The 16406-nt window shown below is 45.8% G+C and overlaps 1 protein-coding gene across 1 annotated transcript in view; it reads left to right on the top strand.

Moving 5' to 3' along the window:
- Positions 1-16406, top strand: part of LOC121572969 (calsenilin-like) — a 72463-nt gene that overhangs the window by 49729 nt on the left and 6328 nt on the right. Inside the window, exons 3-8 of the mRNA XM_041885010.2 lie at positions 808-810; positions 1508-1632; positions 1882-1951; positions 2171-2349; positions 2459-2563; positions 2731-2793. Coding sequence (XP_041740944.1) covers positions 808-810; positions 1508-1632; positions 1882-1951; positions 2171-2349; positions 2459-2563; positions 2731-2793 — 545 coding nt within the window. The remainder of the gene's footprint in view (positions 1-807; positions 811-1507; positions 1633-1881; positions 1952-2170; positions 2350-2458; positions 2564-2730; positions 2794-16406) is intronic.

Raw genomic sequence — 16406 nt, 5'->3', positions numbered from 1 at the left:
TGAGCGTGAGTCTGGTCCAATCGCTTTTCATGGCTTCAACTTAAATCTCTTTGCATCACAGTTGGAACTATTCTCTCTAGAACTGTAGAACTATATGAACCTTATAGCATCCCAAGGATCTAAAGCAAGATCTGTCTTTAGTTTGAGAGACAGCTGGTATTTTATTGAAAGACTGACAGAGAGAAAGAAAGAGAGAACGGAGGGAGAGAGAACTGAGGGAGAGAGGACAGAGAGACATAATTTTCACCCTGGGGGAACAAAAAGACGGAAAGACGGAGGAAGAAGGGGAGATGAGTGTCAGGTGGGAGTCGGAGGGGCTACAGACTGTTGGGATCGTCTGCCTTGTATTAATGTTCCTCAAACTGATGCACCTACTGGGACTCATCGACATCACAGAGACCGGTGAGAGAGAGGGGGATGGAGGGAGAGAGAGAGAAAGGGAGAGAGGGCAAGAGAGAGGGAGATTGAGGGAGAGAGGAGAGGGAGAGGTTGGATGAGGGAGAGGGAGAGAGAGAGGTTGGATGGATGGAGAGGGAGGGAGAGCGGGAGAGAGAGAGGTTGGATGGAGGGAGAGGGAGGGAGAGAGGGCAACAAACTGCATTTATGAAGATTCTGTCTATTCCTCTCTTGTTCTCCCTAGCCAGTATCTGTGTTCCACAATGTCTGACTTGACTTGACCATGTTCTCTGTTTTTTCCCTCCCTTTTCTCATTGTCTCTCTATACCTCTCTTTACTCCATTTACTGTCTTTACATCTCTCTATATCTTTCTTTCTCACACACACTCTCTCTGTTTTGTGTGTTAAAAGATGGTAAGTATGGAAACAGTAGAAATCTCTTGGTTTTTAGAAACTGCACCTCCTTTTTGATCTATGTCTTGCTTTTCTTTCTCCCAGTCTTAGTGCTTTCTCTTACAGTGTTTGAAGGAGTAGGACTAATACACCTCAAACAGTGTTATAGTCAACAGTCTTAGTCATGGCTATAGTTGGATTGATTTTTTCACTATTACTAATCTGGCACATGTTCACTCAAATCTAATCAGTGAATACTAACATATAAATGAGTTTCTTTGCAAAGATCACACTATAAAAGAAGGTACCTCCCTCTCTTCATTTTTATCTTGCTCTTTTGCACTTTTTTGCTAACTCTTTCTTGATCTCACCCCTTAAATGTGTTATCCCTCCCTCTCCTCTCTTACCCTGCTTGCCATGCACTCATCCTCTACACATCCCTCTCCCTCTATTTATCTGTCTTCCCATTCCTCTCTCCTACTTTCCCTCCTCTCTCCCTCTTTCCCTCTCTCTCTCTCTATCCCCTTCTCTCTCTCTCTCTCTCTCTCTCTCTCTCTCTCTCTCTCTCTCTCTCTCTCTCTCTCTCTCTCTCTCTCTCTCTCTCTCTCTCTCTCTCTCTCTCTCTCTCTCTCTCTCTCTCTCTCTCTCTCTCTCTCTCTCTCTCTCTCTCTCTCTCTCTCTCTCTCTCTCTCTCTCTCTCTCTCTCTCTTGTTTACAGACAGTAGTGAGAGTGATTTGGAGCTATCAACGGTTCGTCACCAGCCAGAAGGCTTGGACCAGCTGCAGGTTCAGACCAAGTTCACCAAGAAGGAGCTCCAGTCTCTATACAGGGGCTACAAGAACGTACGTAGTGGAACAGAGAGAATGGGGTGGGGATGCTGCAGGACTGGGACTGTAGAGGTTGAGCTTGGATCATTATTTGTGGGCAGTTTGGAGTTTTACATGAGAATGTTGAATAAATGTGATGGAGTAGATTTGAGTATATGTACTTTAACAATAATAGACACATGGCTTTACCCTGTACACCCCTCCCTCTCTCCCTCCCTCCCTCCCTCCCTCCCTCGTTCTCCCCCCTCTCTCTCTCTCTGGTAGGAGTGTCCCAGTGGTTTGGTTGATGAAGAGACGTTCAAGACCATCTATTCTCAGTTCTTTCCCCAAGGAGGTGAGAGGAGAGAGCTACTTTATCTCCATTGACTCTCTGTCTCATTGTGCCTGGAATATGATAATAGTACACCTGACACTGACAGATTTATATTAAGAATACCAGGAAAAGCTTATAGTTGCCGATAATTTTAATGTCTTCCTACCCCCAACACTCTCCCCCTTCCCTCTCCCTCGTCTCCTCACCCCTCTCTCTTCCCTCTCTCCTTCTATCCTACAGACGCCACCACCTATGCACATTTCCTGTTCAATGCATTTGATATGGACAGAAACGGCTCCATTCGTTTTGAGGACTTTGTGATCGGCCTGTCTGTTCTCCTGAGAGGGTCAGTCACAGAGAAACTCAACTGGGCCTTCAACTTGTACGACATCAACAAGGACGGATACATCACTAAAGAGGTAATCTGTGATTGGCTACTATAGAAACATTGCATATCTAAATGATTGGCTAGCTTTAGATACATCACGGAAAACTACGACTCTCACTCTCTCTATCGATCTCTCTCAGGAGATGCTGGCTATTATGAAGTCCATCTATGATATGATGGGCAGGTACACCTACCCCAGTGTACGGGACGAGGCACCCTCTGAACACGTGGATAAGTTCTTCCAGGTGCATGCTGCGCTATGCGCACAAACACACACACACACTTAAACACTGTTTACACACACACACCAAAAAAAAGCTGTTGTTCCCACTACACTTGCTCTCTTCCTCTTTCCTTACTTCCTTCCTTTCTGCCTCTCCCTTACCCCTACCTCCCTTTCTCCTTTCTTCAGAAAATGGACAGAAACCGAGATGGAGTGGTGACCATTGAGGAGTTCATTGAGACCTGTCAGAAGGTACCAAAGTTACAAAACATACATCAACATTTCAGCACATCTGTATACCAGCTCAATTTTGAAATAAATAATAAAAGACTTAGATGTTGTTAACACTACTTGTAGTGGCTATACTTAAGGCCTTCATAACACCTTTATGAAACCAGTCACCTTTATGAGGTTTGCAGCATCATCAGTTACAAACCTTTTCACATTTAACAAATTTATTCAACATCATTCATAAGAAGTTTTCAAAATAAAAGTCCCTTGAAATGTATCTTTTTTTAAATCATTGGATTATTTAACAGTGGAAATTGTTATTTATAATGCCACAGTACCCAACCCTCTGACACACTGGTCACGTAACAGGCTGGAAGCAGGATTAGCAGTTAGTGACTGTGTGCATTGACTGTTTTGTATCCTCTCTCGTGATCTTTCAATACGACAGGATGCCACCTTGGAATTAACCAATATTATCTTATTGAATTATACATTTTCTGTTAGTGGGGTGACTAAGCATAATAATCGTTGAGTTTGTGATAAAAGCACAAATTTGGCACATATTTATATTAAATTGCCAGAAAATACCGACCCTACTTTTACACTTCTTTACAGAGAGCTGCACTGGGGTCAGAACGCAATTATGGTTACATTAAGACACCATGGAGCTGGCGTGAGATATGGGTCGGAAAACATACCTCAATGCAGGGATGGGATATGCTACTGTACTCCAAATGTTAATTCTATCCACATTGCTCCATCGGGAAGATTGAAATACTGCTAGTTTTCCTGGAAAACTGCCCTTTTCATCCTCATGCTAGCTAGCCGTAGCCACCACAGCCATTTTGGAATGGCAGTGTCAGCCATTCAGCTCCTTTGTTGTTCAACGCGACGTGCCATTCCATAATGGCTGCTGTGGCTACTGCTAGCTAGTATGAGGACGAAAAGGACAGTATTTCAATCTTCTCGATGGAGCAGTGTGGATAACTCTTTAGTATTATCCCAGTTTACCTATTTGCTTATGGTCTTGCCTAAGCCTAGCGAACAGTTTTTTTAATTATATGAGAAAAAAATATTCCATTTTATTTTGAACGGCAAGCCAGACAAAATTAAACGGGCCTATTTATATAATGAATATGAATGAGGACAGAAATTATTAAATATTCAAGTATTAGACTATCACTAAAAGCTTCAGTCATACAAAAGTTATACTTAAATCCGAACTGGTTCTCTAGCAAATTAGTAAGATTGTGTCACCCAATGTTCAAGAATGGCATTTTTCCCTTTATTCAGATTACAACCTCTCACTTTCAGTTATTTGAAAAGGAAATCATCTCCCAAATATCACTATTTCTAAAACAAGCCATAGAAAGTTGGTTGCAATTTCAATTTAATCCTCCAGAAACGACAGAACAAATAATGCAACAAATATTGTGGTTAAACTCAAATATTCTAATTGACAAAAAAACTTTTTTTTTTACAAAATGTTTTTAAAAGGTATAATCTTCGTAAATGATATCATCGGTAGAACTGGTGGAGTTATGTCGCACATGCAGCTAACAAAAACATATGGAAATGTCTGCTCTACCCAAAATTACAACCAAATAATTGCAGCCTTACCGCAAAAATGGAAGAGGAAAGTGGAAGGGGGAGAAAGTAAGGAGCTTGTCTGTCGGCCTTGCATTAAAGAACATAATTGGAAGGAAAACTGTGATAAATAAAAAAGTATACCAGTTTCATTTAAGGACCATGTCACGATTCTCTAAAGCAGAACCCAGAAGCAGACCAGGACAAGGTGAGTAGACAGAAGGGGAGTATTTATTTAACGACTCAAATGTGGAAGCAGGATAATTCAGGAGACGGAGCGGGCAGCGGAGGTGAGTTGGTGGAAGTGAATAGGCAGATCCAATGATGTTACAGAACCCACCGACGACCAGGCAAGGGTGGAGTGAATGTTCCGGGAGAATAACTGTAGACAGAGTAAACGGAGGTAAGTACACGGCAAGCAAAAAGTATAAAACTAACTCTAGAAACCTTGAGGCTGATACGCTGACACAACATACTGTTCATGGCTAACGATCCGGCAGGGAATGGATGTCAGGTCAGAGCTTATGAAGTGAAGAGGTGATGATCAGGACCAGGTGTGCAGATAGCTGATGAGATGCAGGTGCGGGTAATCGAGAGATCTCCCGCCTAGCTTCGTCGCCCGGCAACCAGACAGGGTGCGTTCAGGAACCTTCAGGAAACAGACTCCAAGACAGAAAACAGGCAACTCAGGCAGAAACAGACTCAGGAAGCGGGATTCATGACAGACCAAAGGATTGACAGCCGTCCCATATAGATTGCAAAATAGTTGGGAAGAGATTTTTGACGTACCGATCCCATGGCATAGTGTTTATGAACTGATACGCAAAACGACACCGGATTCAAAACTTAGAATCTTTCAATTTAAATTATTATATAAAATTCTTGCTACCAATAGAATGTTATTTATATGGGGGATACAATCTTCCCAGCTCTGCAGATTTTGCTGCGAAGAGACAGAATCATTAGATCATTTGTTTTGGTACTGTCCATTTGTAGCTTGTTTTTGGACACAGGTCCAGGAATGGCTAAAGGATTGCAATATTTACCTGGAGCTAACCTTGCAGATATCATTACTGCGTGATCTGAAAAGTCATAGTAAATCGATCAATAATATAATAATACTTTTAGCAAAAATGTTTATTTTCAATTCACAATCTGTAGAAACAATGAGAAAAGAAAGGTTCAGAATTTTTGTAAAACATCACAGTACAGTTGAAAAATATATGGCAAATAGAAATCCTACAGTATATGAATGGTGTTAAGAGATAGATGGGAGGTGTTGAATGGAGTTGAAGGATAGGACTAATAATAACTAACAACAAATAATAACAAGATAACTAATAATGTAAGCATACTGTGTCCATAATAAATAATAAGTATATAGGTTGTAGGTTGGGAGCTTTTGTGAAATAGCACAGTTAGAAAGATATGCATATGTAGATATTAAGTATAAGCTGGAAGTAGAGGCCTAAGCATTGTTGTTCACTAGTTTACTCCAAGTAGGGTAAGGGTGGTGGGGTTGGAAAGTAATAAAGGGGAATATATTTTTTTAAAGGATATGTATGTGTATGTATGTATGTATGTATGTGTGTATATGTGTATGTGTATGTATATATATATATATATATATATATATTTCCTACTTACAAAGCATGTAGAGGTCTGTCATTTTTATCATAGGTACACTTCAACTGTGAGAGACGGAATCTAAAACAAAAATCCAGAAAATCACATTGTATGATTTTTAAGTAATTAATTTGCATTTTCTTGCATGACATAAGTATTTGATCACCTACCAACCAGTAAGAATTCCGGCTCTCACAGACCTGTTAGTTTTTCTTTAAGAAGCCCTCCTGTTCTCCATTCATTACCTGTATTAACTGCACCTGTTTGAACTCGTTACCTGTATAAAAGACACCTGTCCACACACTCAATCAAACAGACTTGTCACGGATTCAGCCGAGGCTGCTCCTCCTCCTTGCTCGGGCAGGCTTCGGCGTTCGTCGTCCCAGGAGTACTAGCTGCTGCCGATCGATGTTTCGGTGTTTGTCTTGTTTGGTCTTTATTGTTTACACCTGTTTCCCATTATGTTTTATTGTGTTCCCTTTATAACCCTCTGTTTCTCATTGTGTATTGTGCGTTATTGTTTTGGTCTTTGCGGCAGTTGCCCATGTGTGCGGGTCTTGTTATTTCCCTCGCTGTTTGAGGTTGCCTGTGTACTTTGTATTTTTGCACTGAATCCAGTAAAGTTTCTGCCAGTAGCTCGGTGTCCTGCTCTTGACTTCGCCTACCGCATACACGTCGCTGTGACAGAATAACGCACCCTTTAGACACGGAGTCAGCAGGAGCGGCGGTGACAGCTGGATCAATAGAAGAGCGTGTAGAACAACAAGCGGCTATGATCCAGGCTCTCAGCACCGCCATGGAACAGGTGGTGAAAACCGTGGAGCCATGGGAAAGAAGGAGTTGGTCTACACCTCCTCCGACGATACCACCACCATCAGCTATGCCCATCGCTTCATCTCCGGGGTCCAGTGGGATTCGGCTCTCGCTCCCGAGGGCTTATGATGGCACAGCTGCCGGGTGTCAGGGTTTCCTGCTCCAGGTGGAACTCTACTTGGCAACCATCCACCCGGAGCGTGTCCTCCCTCATCTCCTGTCTGTCCGGCAAGGCGCTGGAGTGGGCCAACGCCGAGTGGGGGGGAATAGACGCCGATACAGTCAACTATGCGGAGTTCACCCGCCGCTTCAGGGCAGTATTCAATCATCTACCAGAGGGTAAGGCAGCGGGTGAACGTATATTCCACCTTCGACAGGGGAGGAGGAGCGCGCAGGAGTTCGCACTGGACTTCCGGACACTGGCTGCCAACGCGGGATGGAATGAGAGGGCCCTCATCGACCACTACAGATGTAGCCTGAGGGAGGACGTGCGTCGTGAATTGGCCTGCAGGGACACCAACCTAAACTTTGATCAACTGGTGGACATGTCGATTCGCCTGGACACCCTGTTGGCTACCCGTGGACGTCCGGACTCGGGGCCGTCCATTCCATCCCCCAGCACTTCCGAGCCGACCCCGATGGAGCTCGGAGTTGCTGGTACTAGGAGAGAGACCAGGAGAGAGGCCGTCCCCTGCACCAACTGTGGCCGCAGAGGACACACTGCTGGTCGGTGCTGGGGAGGGTCTCCTCGGAATCGAGGCAGTAGGCCGCGCACTGATGAGTCATTCCAGGTGACCCAGAGCTCCCTGTTGCGCATATGTGAATTAAAGTTGTGTTTCCCGAGGTTTCTCCTCATTCCCAGCATAAGGCGCTAGTAGATTCAGGCGCAGCTGGGAATTTTATCGATCGCCATTTCACCCATAAGTTAGGGATTCCTATAGTTCCAGTGGATGTGCCCTTCCCTATCCATGCCCTTTGGGGTCTGGGTTGATTAGGGAGGTCACGGCGCCGCTCAGGATGAAAACGCAGGAGGGCCATGAGGAGATAATTCGGTTGTATTTGATTGACTCTCCTGCGTTTCCCGTGGTGTTTGGGCTTCCCTGGTTGACGTCTCATGACCCCAACATTTCATGGCAACAGAGGGCTCTCAAGGGATGGTCTGATCAGTGTGTCGGGAGGTGTGTGGGTGTTTCCGTAGGGGCCACAACGGTGGAAAGTCCGAACCAAGTTCCCACCATGCACATTCCACCTGAATATGCCGATTTGGCTCTCGCCTTCTGTAAAAAGAAGGCGACTCAATTACCACCCCATTGACAGGGGGATTGTGCGATAAACCTCCAAGTAGGCGCTGCGCTTCCACGTAGCCATGTGTATCCTCTGTCTCAGGAGGAGACGGCGGCTATGGAAACATATGTCGCCGAATCGCTGAGACAGGGATACATACGGCCGTCCACTTCCTCTGCGTCCTCGAGTTTCTTTTTTGTGAAGAAGAAAGATGGGGGTTTACGCTCGTGTATTGACTACCGTGGTCTCAATCAGATCACCATCAAATATAGCTATCCTCTCCCTCTGATTGCTAGTATGACGGAGTCATTACACGGGGCGCGATTCTTCACAAAATTGGATCTCAGGAGCGCGTACAACCTGGTGTGCATTAGGGAGGGAGATGAGTGGAAGACAGCATTCAGTACCACCTCGGGTCACTATGAGTACCTCGTCATGCCATACGGGTTAATGAATGCTCCTTCAGTCTTCCAATTGTTTGTGGATGAGATTTTCCGGGACTTACATGGACAGGGTGTAGTGGTGTATATTGATGACGTTCTAATATACTCCGCTACCCGCGCAGAGCATGTGTCCCTGGTTCGTCGGGTGCTTGGTAGACTGTTGGAGCATGACCTGTATGCAAAGGCGGAGAAATGTCTGTTCTTCCAGGAGTCCATCTCCTTCCTGGGACACCGGTTGTCCGCGTCAGGGGTGGAGATGGAGATTGACCGTGTTTCAGCCGTGCGCAATTGGCCGACTCCCTCCACGGTGAAGGAGGTGCAGCGGTTCTTGGGTTTTGCCAATTACTACCGGAGGTTTATCCGGGGCTTTGGGCAGGTAGCAGCTCCCATTACCTCCCTGGTAAAGGGGGGTCCGGTGCGTCTGCAGTGGTCGGCTGAGGCGTACAGGGCTTTTGGGCATCTGAAGGACCTGTTTACCTCGGCTCCGGTGCTGGCACATCCGGATCCCTCTTTGGCGTTCCAAGTTGAGGTGGATGCGTCCGAGGCTGGGTTCGGTGCTGTACTGTCTCAGTGCTCGGGTACGCCATCTAAACTCCGCCCCTGTGCTTTCTTTTCTAAGAAGCTCAGTCCGGCGGAGCGCAATTATGATGTGGGGGACAGGGAGCTGTTAGCTGTGGTGCAAGCCCTGAAGGTGTGGAGGCATTGGCTTGAGGGGGCTAAACACCCTTTTCTCATTTTGACTGACCATCGTAACCTGGAGTACATCCGGGCGGCGAGGAGGCTGAACCCTCGCCAGGCTAGGTGGGCTATGTTTTTCACCCGATTTGTATTTACGCTCACCTATAGACCAGGGTCACAGAACACTAAGGCAGACGCCCTGTCCCGACTATATGACACAGAGGAGAGGTCCATTGAGCCTACTCCCATACTTCCGGAGTCTTGTCTGGTGGCACTGGTGGTATGGGAGGTTGATGCGGACATCGAGCGGGCGTTACGTACCGATCCTACTCCCCCACAGTGTCCAGAGGGTCGGAAGTACGTGCCGCTCGAGGTTCGTGATTGATTAATATATTGGGCTCACATGTCACCTTCCTCTGGCCATCCTGGTATTGGACGGACAGTGCACTGCCTTAGTGGAAAGTACTGGTGGCCCACTTTGGCTAAGGACGTGAGGGTTTATGTTTCCTCCTGCTCGGTGTGCGCTCAGTGTAACGCGCCTAGACACCTACCCAGAGGGAAATTACAACCCCTACCCGTTCCACAACGACCGTGGTCTCACCTCTCGGTGGATTTCGTCACGGACCTTCCCCCCTCCCAGGGGAATACGACGATCTTGGTCGTTGTGGATCGGTTTTCAAAGGCCTGCCGTCTCATTCCTATGCCAGGTCTCCCTACAGCCCTACAAACTGCTGACGCCCTGTTTACACACGTCTTCCGGCACTACGGGGTACCTGAGGATATAGTGTCTGATCGGGGTCCCCAGTTCACCTCTAGAGTCTGGAGGGCGTTTATGGAACATCTGGGGGTCTCGATTAGCCTTACCTCAGGGTTTCACCAAGAGAGTAACGGGCAGGTGGAGAGAGTGAACCAGGATGTGGGTAGGTTTCTGAAGTCCTATTGCCAGGACCGGCAGGGGGAGTGGTCGGAATATGTCCCCTGGGCAGAAATAGCCCAAAACTCACTTCGCCACTCCTCAACTAACCTTACGCCTTTTCAGTGTGTGCTAAGTTATCAGCCGGTCCTGGCACCTTGGCATCAGAGCCAGATCGAAGCCCCTGCGGTGGACGAGTGGTTTCGGCGCTCGGAGGAAACCTGGAACGCTGCGCATGTCCATCTACAGCGAGCAATCAGGCGGCAAAAGGCGAGCGCCGATCGCCACCGCAGTGAGGCTCCGGTGTATGCACCGGGAGATCGGGTCTGGCTCTCGACCCGAAACCTGCCCCTTCGCCTGCCCTGCCGGAAGCTGGGTCGGCGGTTTGTGGGGCCATTTAAAGTCCTGAGGAGATTGAACGAGGTATGTTATAGGTTACAACTGCCCATTAATTACCGCACTAACCCCTCGTTCCATGTGTCTCTCCTCAGGCCGGTAGTAGCTGGTCCACTCCAGGAGAGTGAGGTACGAGAGGCTCCTCCGCCCCCGCTGGACATCGAGGGGGCTCCGGCGTCCTCAGTCCGTTCCATCTTGGATTCGAGGCGTCGGATGGGGGGCCTGCAGTATCTCGTGGAGTGGGAGGGGTACGGTCCGGAGGAACGGTGCTGGGTCCCTAGGAGGGACATCCTAGATCCCTCCATGTTGAGGGATTTCCACCGGAGTCATCCGACTCGCCCTGCTCCGCGTCCTCCTGGCCGTCCCCGAGGCCGGGGTCGGCGCATGGCTGGAGCCACGCGTCAAGGGGCGGATACTGTCACGGATTCAGCCGAGGCTGCTCCTCCTCCTTGCTCGGGCAGGCTTCGGCGTTCGTCGTCCCCGGAGTACTAGCTGCTGCCGATCGATGTTTCGGTGTTTGTCTTGTTTGGTCTTTATTGTTTACACCTGTTTCCCATTATGTTTTATTGTGTTCCCTTTATAACCCTCTGTTTCTCATTGTGTATTGTGCGTTATTGTTTTGGTCTTTGCGGCAGTTGCCATTGTGTGCGGGTCTTGTTATTTCCCTCGCTGTTTGAGGTTACCAGTGTACTTTGTATTTTTGCACTGAATCCAGTAAAGTTTCTGCCAGTAGCTCGGTGTCCTGCTCTTGACTTCGCCTACCGCATACACGTCGCTGTGACAAGACTCCAACCTCTCCTCAATGGCCAAGACCAGAGAGCTGTGTAAGGACATCAGGGATAAAATTGTAGACTTGCACAAGGCTGGGATGGGCTACAGGACAATATACAGTGGGGAGAACAAGTATTTGATACACTGCCGATTTAGCAGGTTTTCCTACTTACAAAGCATGTAGAGGTCTGTAATTTTTATCATAGGTACACTTCAACTGTGAGAGACGGAATCTAAAACAAAAATCCAGAAAATCACATTGTATGATTTTTAAGTAATTAATTTGCATTTTATTGCATGACATAAGTATTTGATCACCTACCAACCAGTAAGAATTCCGTCTCTCACAGACCTGTTAGTTTTTCTTTAAGAAGCACTCCTGTTCTCCACTCATCACCTGTATTAACTGCACCTGTTTGAACTCGTTACCTGTATAAAAGACACCTGTCCACACACTCAATCAAACAGACTCCAACCTCTCCACAATGGCCAAGACCAGAGAGCTGTGTAAGGACATCAGGGATAAAATGGTAGACCTGCACAAGGCTGGGATGGGCTACAGGACAATAGGCAAGCAGCTTGGTGAGAAGGCAACAACTGTTGGCGCAATTATTAGAAAATGGAAGAAGTTCAAGATGACGGTCAATCACCCTCGGTCTGGGGCTCCATGCAAGATTTCACCTCGTGGGGCATCAATGATCATGAGGAAGGTGAGGGATCAGCCCAGAACTACAGGGCAGGACCTGGTCAATGACCTGAAGAGAGCTGGGACCACAGTCTCAAAGAAAACCATTAGTAACACACTACGCCGTCATGGATTAAAATCCTGCAGTGCACGCAAGGTCCCCCTGCTCAAGCCAGCGCATGTCCAGGCCCGTCTGAAGTTTGCAAATGACCATCTGGATGATCCAGAGGAGGAATGGGAGAAGGTCATGTGGTCTGATGAGACAAAAATAGAGCTTTTTGGTCTAAACTCCACTCGCCGTGTTTGGAGGAAGAAGAAGGATGAGTACAACCCCAAGAACACCATCCCAACCGTGAAGCATGGAGGTGGAAACATCATTCTTTGGGGATGCTTTTCTGCAAAGGGGACAGGACGACTGCACCGTATTGAGGGGAGGATGGATGGGGCCATGTATCGCGAGATCTTGGCCAAGAACCTCCTTCCCTCAGTAAGAGCATTGAAGATGGGTCGTGGCTGGGTCTTCCAGCATGACAACGACCCGAAACACACAGCCAGGGCAACTAAGGAGTGGCTCTGTAAGAAGCATCTCAATGTCCTGGAGTGGCCTAGCCAGTCTCCAGACCTGAACCCAATAAAAATCTTTGGAGGGAGCTGAAAGTCTGTATTGCCCAGCGACAGCCCCGAAACCTGAAGGATCTGGAGAACGTCTGTATGGAGGAGTGGGCCAAAATCCCTGCTGCATTGTGTGGAAACCTGGTCAAGACCTACAGGAAACGTATGATCTCTGTAATTGCAAACAAAGGTTTCTGTACCATATATTAAGTTCTGCTTTTCTGATGTATCAAATACTTATGTCATGCAATAAAATGCAAATGAATTACTTAAAAATCATACAATGTGATTTTCTGGATTTTTGTTTTAGATTCCGTCTCTCACAGTTGAAGTGTACCTATGATTAAAATTACAGACCTCTACATGCTTTGTAAGTAGGAAAACCTGCAAAATCTGCAGTGTATCAAATACTTGTTCTCCCCACTGTATATATATATATAAACATGGTGGATTGGAAGTGATGCAGACAATTACATTGATGGAAGTTACAATCTATCTGCAATATTAAGCTGATCTACCCCCTTAAAAAATTAAAATAAAAAAAATAAAAAATTGTGGAGTACAGTTACATATCCAATCCCTGCATTGAGGTACGTTTTCCAACCCACATCTTGCGCCGGCTCCACGGTGTCTTAATGTAACCATGATTACATTCCAACCCCAGTGCAGCTCAGTGTAAGAACAATGAATCTTAGACCCTTTTATAAGCATCTGAGTTGTTTGGATTCAAAACCTAAGTTAACTGTGAACATTAACTCTGTAACCCATGAAAGTTACAACAGATGTGGTTACTAAAACAGAAGGTATTTCTGTTCCGATTTCAGATTTGAATAGCAGAGAAGCAGAATAAGATTTCACATGCTCTAAGTTTTTGTCTAACTTGTTGTGAAAGTAGCTGATTTATGTCAAAAGTGGTTTACTGTGAATAGAATGTTGGAAGTCTGTGAGTTTTTAACAATGGGACCTTTAGAATGTTGAAGAAATAGCATTAAAGTGGATGACATTTTTTGGGGGGAGGACAAAAAACGTAATAGTTTATAAGTATTAATGTTATCAAAAAGTTGACTAGTCTACACATTTTAAAGTTTCAATGGCGTTTCTAGCTTAAACGGTGTACGAAAAATAGCATTTAAAAGAATAATAAAAATACAATATTTTACAATATTTAAAGTATATTTACAATATTTAAAGTGAGACTTTTGCTGTCGCAAGTCACATTATTACAATATTCTACAAACTCCCAGATAAAAAAAAAAAAAAAAAAAAGTGTTTTCCAGGGTTGTGGTCAATTCCATTTTAATTCCAGGAAGGACCCTGTCATTCCAATTTAAATTCTCTTCAATGCTTTTCAATTAGGAACATTTGGAATTTGGAATTGGAATTTGGTTTACTTTCTAAATTGACTTGAATTTAAATGGAATTGACCCCAACTCTGTTATTTTCTAAATGTCAGATTGTTTTGATAAGATGTCACTAGGGTCAGAATGGGACCCTGGAGAACCATGTTAACAAGAGAAAGCAGTAGGGGTGACACTGTTTTTTCTTGTCATCTCTCTCTGGGAACCCAGAGGGGAATCTAATCAAATCTTAGTGGAATCAGTAGTGGTAAGAAAATATGTGGCTAAACACTGGTCGCCATTCGCTGTGAATAAACTAACGCTCCCTTCCTCTCAATGCATTTTTCCGCAATAGGTGGGTAAATGCTTGCACAAATAAAACAGGTGTGTGAACAGTGTTTATGTGGGTTTACCCTCCACTACACCACTGATCAGAACATCCCCTCCCTTGATTTGGGCCCACATAATTATTTTATTTTTATACCAATCCTGGAAGGTGCAGCTTGGCATGAACCTTGATTCAGGAGTTAACAACACACAACTGACAGGAACGACTCCTGGGTCACAGATTTTAACCCAGGAGTCATACTGGAAGCAATGACTTGACCCAGGAGTTGGACTGGAAGCAATGACTTGACCCAGGAGTCATTATTGTCAGTCATGTGCTGTTTACTCCTGTTGTTGGTAATGCCAAGCTACTCTTTCCTGGATGTGTTTATTTGTTTATTTTATTCACCCTTTTAATTTGTAAGATGAGTGCCATGACCCCGAGGGGCAATATCTGTGATGGCCCGATATCTAAATATTTTCAGGACACATAAATATACCTCTCTGCCAAATGTTGTGCTTTCATCACAAAATGAACGATCATTATGGAAATGTCAGCTTAGCCACCCTATTATATGTGACGATATCCAAGAGATGCATCCAAGGGGGCTGTAGGAAGCCCAGCAGCTAAGGAGTTGGACCTGTAACCGAAAGGTCACCAGTTTGATTTTTTAATTTTATTATTATTGTCACATACACCGGGAGCTGGAATAAGGGGGGAACTGATCTGGTAACTGTTCAGTTCCTGACAACAATTCCCTTCCGTTGGGCCCTTGAGCAAGGCCCTTAAACCCACAACATACTCTCCATCCAAGGGCGCTGCACTACGTGTGTGTGTGCGGGATGTGTGCTATCTGGGAGAGTTGAGGAATGAGAGCAGAAGACACATTTATGTTGTTCTCTGTAACATGGACAATAAAGGCCTGGAACCAATGTCAAGTTAGGCCTACAGTGTGTTTTCTGTCAAGATACGCCCAAAACATGTATTCTTAGGATAACACTTAGGGGGTTGGGTACTGTGGCTGTGAACATACACATTTGTGTTGTACAATGGATAAATAAATAACTATTTCAGTGTTACTGATAACTTTTAGTTATGTAATGAAAATGAACTTTTATTTTGAAAACTCCTTATGAATGATATTGAATAATGTGTTATGAAGGTTGTTATGAATCATACTGCAATACTCATGAAGGTGTTATTACTGGTTTCATAAAGGTGTTGTGAATGTCTTATGAATAACACCTCCAAGTGTTATGTAGATGTAAGTGGGAGATTTGCTGGAGGTTTTTGTTAGGCTATGGTTCAACCCAGCACTCAGAGAAACAAACACGACAAAGGGAGTGGAAGAAACAAAAATACTTTAATAAAAGTTCAAATTGTCTTAGTCCAAAAACAACTGAAGTAAAGGAACAGAGTGGGCTAGTCGGCTCCGGAGGAAGGAGAGGCTAAGGCAGGCAGGCAGGCAGGCAGGCAGACCGGCAGGCAGGTTGGGAGGTATGTCTGAACTGAAGACAAAACAAACGACAGGTTAAGGAGAGTGGAGAGCCAGGCTGAAGACAAAGACAAAATAACTTTACTGGTGAGCCAAGTTACCGCTCTGGTAAGAACAACGATCTGGCGCCGGTGGAGAGCCATGCCCCGGAATTAGTAGTGCAGGTTGATGAGAGAATAGGATGCAGCTGCGTAGGCAGGAATCACTGGAAACAACCCGCAGCTGCACAGGAGAGGCAGATCCTGAGCACGCCCCCTGATCCACTCCAGACACACCCACATAAAGGGGACAAACACACATACAGATACAACAGACAGAGGGGACAAAACAAGGAGGAAGGGAAACAGAAAAGGGAGAGACAAGCTGCCCACATAACAGTACCCCCCTCAATGGTCGCCACCTGGCGACCCACCAGGCCTGTCAGGGTTGCCGTGATGGAAGTCCGTGATCAGCTGAGGATCCAACACAAAACGCTTAGGGACCCAAGACCTCTCCTCTGGTCCATAACCTTCCCAATCGACTAGGTATTGGAGACCCCTACCCCGCCTCCGAGAGTCCAGGAGCCTACTGACGGTGTAGGCCGGATGGTCGTCAATGAGGCGAACAGGTGGAGGTGGATCAGCCGGCGGACACAAAAGGCTGGAGGACACAGGTTTCAGTTGGGAG

The sequence above is a fragment of the Coregonus clupeaformis genome, chromosome 18, assembly GCF_020615455.1.
Source record: "Coregonus clupeaformis isolate EN_2021a chromosome 18, ASM2061545v1, whole genome shotgun sequence".
Taxonomy (NCBI): Eukaryota; Metazoa; Chordata; class Actinopteri; order Salmoniformes; family Salmonidae; genus Coregonus; species Coregonus clupeaformis.
The sequence above is the reverse complement of the archived record's forward strand: the minus strand, read 5'-3'. Positions and strand labels throughout refer to the sequence as shown.